Source organism: Octodon degus, unplaced genomic scaffold (assembly GCF_000260255.1).
Source record: "Octodon degus isolate 3935 unplaced genomic scaffold, OctDeg1.0 scaffold00013, whole genome shotgun sequence".
NCBI lineage: Eukaryota > Metazoa > Chordata > Mammalia > Rodentia > Octodontidae > Octodon > Octodon degus.
Window position 1 is genome coordinate 20,778,756 of NW_004524589.1, and position 5,308 is coordinate 20,784,063.

The 5,308-nt window shown below is 42.8% G+C and overlaps 1 protein-coding gene across 1 annotated transcript in view; it reads right to left on the reverse strand.

The window, feature by feature from the left end:
• Positions 1-2,831: 2,831 nt before the first annotated feature.
• Positions 2,832-5,308, reverse strand: part of Acod1 (aconitate decarboxylase 1) — an 11,702-nt gene continuing 9,225 nt past the window's right edge. Inside the window, exons 4-5 of the mRNA XM_023709641.1 lie at positions 4,726-4,931; positions 2,832-3,885 (exon numbers count right to left, since the gene is read on the reverse strand). Coding sequence (XP_023565409.1) covers positions 2,898-3,885; positions 4,726-4,931 — 1,194 coding nt within the window. The 3' untranslated portion in view covers positions 2,832-2,897. The remainder of the gene's footprint in view (positions 3,886-4,725; positions 4,932-5,308) is intronic.

Below are 5,308 nucleotides of genomic sequence, written 5' to 3' on the forward strand. Positions count from 1 at the left end.
GCATCAGAGTGGGGAAGCTGCACAGAAAGGAGTGATCCCAGCACACGGAGGCTGCTGCTTTCCTAGGGCTGTTCCAGGGCTGGCCCTTGTAAGGACCTTGGTTGGCATCTGGCAACTCAGCACTGGACCCACTCCCTGGCTGCTAAGGATAGTTTGCTGCAAACAATGATTTCATTGGATGTCTGCTTTCCTTCTTGGAGTCTAGAATTCTGCTTATTGCTAGGCAGAGGGTACCTACCTTACCCAGCCACCAACAAAATCCTTCAGTATGGAGTCTCTGCTAAAGTAAAAACATTGCATATACATCACTGAATTTGTCATTGCTGAGAAAAGGGAGTATACCCAGTGCTTCTCCTCAGGGCAGGGAGAACACTGGAGATCTGGGAATGCATTTCACCAGCACTTGCCTGAATCGTTTTCACCTACTGTTTTGACACTTGTCCTGGTGCCATGATAATCCCGAGTCATGAGGATTACTGTATGTTGACACCTTCTAATGAATCACCAGTGTGTGTGTGGTCTTGAGGATCCCCAAATACAGCACTAGGACTCCTGAGAGCTGGCAGAGGTGTGCCTTTGACTGACACAGTTTGATCCAGGGCTCTGGATGTGTGCAGAGGACGTAGAAGTGCAGGGAGGAGCTGGACTGAAACTCTAGCTGAGCCAGAGCCGTGGGTCCAAGCCCAGGTGGGTTTCCCAGTGGTTGGGGCTGATCCTTAGGGGGAGCTTCTGTAGAAGCCCAGGACACTGATGAGGTGATGCCTCAAGGTCGCAGTAGGAGCCGCTTCCACCTCAACCAACTGCATTCGAGTTCATCAGTTACACATGCCCTATGGAAGACCATATTCGAAGGGATACAGAGACAACTAGACTTTTCTAAGTACCTCAACTTTAGCTACATTCCTATAATTTTAATGTATATATATATATATATATATATATATATATATATATATATAGTCATTGGTTAGTTTTAAATGTCTTACAGTTTTCATTATAGCTTCTCGTGAGACCCAAGAGTTATTTAGTAAAAGGTTTCTTTATTTATAAATGTATTTGGGCTTTTATAATTATCTCCTTTTCTACTGGAAAATATTTGTTTTGTTAAGTTAAACATACATTTACCAAAGACCTGGCATTTCCAGTCCTAGCTGTCTACCCAAGAAAAACGGGAGTATAGTTCACATGTGAAGACTTTAATGTGAAATGTTCAGAGAAGCTTCAACTGGGATCAGTCCAACTCCCATTAGCTAGTGATGGGCAAACAAAATGTGGTGTGTCCATGACATGGGCTGCCACCCAGCGATGAAGGAATAAAGTTCCCATGCGTGCACAGTGGCACTTCATGCGAAGTGAAAGAAGTCAGGCACAAATAACTGCCCACTGTATGATTCCAATTGTAAGAAATATCCAAAAAAGACAAACTATTGAATGAAAGATCACTGTAACTGAAGAGCTAAAGGTGGAGTGGAGATTGCTTTCAAATAGATTTGGAGTATGAAGGGATTTTTTTTTTTTTTTTTGTAAGGGTCTACAGGGTCTCACTATGAAGATCAGACTCATAGTGATCTGGCTGGGATTACAAGGTGTGCTGGGATTACAGGCGTGCACCACCATGCCCAGTCTCCATGGCCCTGACATTGCACCCTGGGGGTGGGGTGTACACGGTATGGTGGGGATTGAGCCCTGGGGCCACTGCGTCTTCCTAAACAGGCACTTTAATCTGCTGAGTTATTTGGCTGGCCTCATGAAGGTATTTTTTGAAGTAGTGGAAGTATTCCAAACTGGGTTAGAATGATGTTTGCATAATCTTATACATGTACTAAAGTTGTTTGAACTACATTTAAGATTAGTGAATTAATGTTTATGTAAATTAAATATCAGTAAAGCTGGTATTTAAAAATAGTGTAGATAAGCTTGATCTTACTTGGACATTTATTTTTTATGTAACTATAAATATACTTGGATTTCTACCAATGGTGTGTTCTGTATGTGATAACTTTTTAATATATCTTTCCTTTCCCTTTTTTTTTCCTTGTATTATTTTTTTCCCATCCTATTTTCTCCCTATTTCCTGCAACTGATACAGGCTTCTGTGCTTTTCAAATGATTACCCTAGAAATTTTGATATGCATTCTTCCAGATCCATGTTTTCAGTTAGAGGCTTTACTCTTTTCTTGAATACCACTGGTAATTTAGAAGGCACTAAGATTGCTACTTTTGCAGTTTAATATCAAAGATAAAATTGTTATTACTTTATGTAGTTCATATAGAAATTACACATTTATCTCTCCCCATGTTTCATCCTTTATTAAGTCTCTGACTTGTCATTGGTAGCATTTTTCTCAAAAACTCTTGTACAAAGAGATAATATACCGTGAAGTTTAAGACCACAGATTCCAGAGCCAAAGTGCTTTTTTCTCCCAACTACTTTTTTCTTTTTACTCTGCAAATGGAGAAAGTTAAGCTATGTGAGAAAAGTAGCAGAAGCAGGATGTAAACCCAGTGGTCCCCTAGTAGCGCCCCTTGCACTGTAAGTGCAGGGGACACTGCTGGACACACCAGAGCAGAGTCTTGCTCCAGCACCAGCAAACAGCATGCGGGCCTATCTTCCTCTGAAGCGCATGAATAATTCTTCTGAAAAGATGATTCTAGGCAAATCACAGTTGACTTAGACTTTAGCCTTGAGAGCATTTATAAGAATCATTTTTTGTTTCTTCAATATTATTCTGGAGGTAATTGCAAAAATTACTAGATAAGACTCCATATATATATATATATATATATATATATATATAAAATTTCTGAACTCTTTCCTCATTTATTCTCCAGTAGACCAAGCAGCAGTCCCTTGGTTTATAAAGCAGATTATTGAATCTCCCAAGAGGTGGAGAGGTTCAGATGCTGGTGTGCCTGGGCAGGGACTGTGCAATGGGATGATTACAGGACGGATGTTTTGAAGTGGCCTCTGGTCCTTTTAAAAGTGTGGTCAGTGCATTACAGTCTTCTAGATCTTCCAGCTTTTCCACTGTCTTTATAAGCTTTTCCAATGTGTTGGGAGGCAGCACCCCAGTGGCATTAGCCCTGAACTTTTTCTGTAGGTCCTCCTGGTTCAGTGGATTCCTCCAGTGACCATAGAAGGAACTGCTGTGCTCAGAGAATGTACGTCCATTCTTAAGAGTGACACTGACCTCACAGTACAGTGTGTTGAAGCTTGGCAGGTTGTCAGAAGGATGCTCTAGTTTCACCTTCCTGAGCAATTCTGTCACCTGTGGCCTACTGACCTGGTCTTTGTGGAATGATGGAACAGTGATGCACCCATCAAGAAGCACAGTGCAAGCCACATACTGGAAGGAATGACGGGCTTCATGCTCTGAGGTAGGGAAGGGTCTGTTTACATACTGGACATCTGGAACCCTGAGCACAATTTTCTCGATGTGGTCTGTAGGAAGCAGGGCTCCATCTGAAAGCACAAGGTGCTGTCGCACCAATGCGACCGCCTCTGCCACCCAGTGGGTAGCCAAATGTGCAGGGAAACGCTTGAAGGCTACATCCTGCTCATCCAGCAGCCAACTGTGGGACTCCAGGCTTGGAAGGACTCTAGGGGAATAGCTGGTGTAGAAGGCCCCAAAGCCTCTTGCCAGGTCCAAGATGTGCTTGTTCCCTTGGAGACCTAGCATTGCCAGAAAAGCAGCTTCTGTTCCATGTCTGGCAGCATTGCCAATATGAAGGGGCTTGGTCTGAGTGGCGGCATTTGCCATGGGTGCTCCAGCAAAAGAAGCAGCGATGGCCAGGGCTTCTCTGCACTCCACCAGGCTGAGCCCCAGGAACTTGGACGCAGCAGCAGCACTGCCCAAAGTTCCTACTATCGAGGGAGGATGAAATCTGAAAAGCAAACCAGAATCAGATATTTACAGAACATATCATAAGGAGGTAGTCCTGGGTACTACTAATGACGGTGTCATATGGCTTTGGTTCAAATTTCAGCTCTTTCATGTATTAGCTGTGGGACCTTGAGAAACTTACTCAACTTCTGTGCATTTGTTTTCTTCTTATAAAAAATGATAATAATAGTGTGTACTCACAGGCTTTGGGAGCTTTGAATGAAAGCATGTATTTATAGCAACGCTCAGTATACAGCAATTTTTTTAAAATAAATGGTACAGTTATTGTCAGAAAAACAACAACAACAAAAAAATTGATTCCTGATGGAAACTGAAAGTTCACTCCTCTGCATTCCAGCATATTGTTCTTTGAGGAGGCTGGGCCAAACGGCCGAGTAAACATTAGATCAAACCATGTGATTTAGCCAATGTTTGCCATTTTTGATCTGTGGGATTTACAGCCTCAGTTAGGATATTCTCAATGTCTTCACTAATTTCAAGGAACCTAGTGAACAACAGAGCAGATTTTATTGTGAGGATGGGATTGAGACTACTCAGTTTACTCATGAGTGCTAAAGTGAGCCGAGTCACCTTGAGATGAGAGACTCCAATTATTTCCTGGTCCTGGATGCTTGATTTGATTTCTAAACCCAAAGGACTTTTTATTATACTTATGAAATTATGTTTTTGTGTATGGACACTGTGTTCGGTATGTGAGTGGAATACCCAGCCCATCTGCTCGCCTCCTCAGCACAGCCAGACTCTAAACCAGAAATCTCTATGTGGAAAGCAGCAGAAGAAGAATGTGACTGGTTCTCCTCTGGGTGAATTCTCTCCATACCTCTTTGGAATGTCACTGGCTTCCTTGGAGAAGCGCATTAATCGGCCTTGTACTTCAATACCAACGTTGAAAGCCAGAAGCAGGTCAAGGCCAGAAAACTTAGTACTCTGAGGTGCGGCTTCTGATAAAGCTGTGAGGGCAGGAAGGACAGCCCCAGAGGGGTGGGTAGCAGGGTGCCACGTATCATCAAAATCCATTGAGTGAATCTAGATTAAGAAAAAAAATACCAACCAAGAAATCCAACTTATCCAAGAATGCATCAACTGTTGGACTAGTAAAGTTTTAGTTTAATAATCATCTGCTTTGCCATAAAACCGATTTTAAATCTGATTTCCTGAAATTGAAACTTAAAAAGAAGAAAAAGCTGTGGGGCTGGGGAGACAGCTAGTTGGTCTAACTGCCTGCCTGGCAAGTGCAAGGACTCAGGTTTGATAGTGGGTACTGCATACTGTGTTGGTCTAGTGCTGAGCCAGCCACTGAAATCAGGCATGGTGGCACACCCCTGTAATCCCAGCACTGGGGAGGCTGAGATGGGAGGATCACTATGAGTCTGAGCTGCATAGCGAGGCCTGGTAGCAAATAT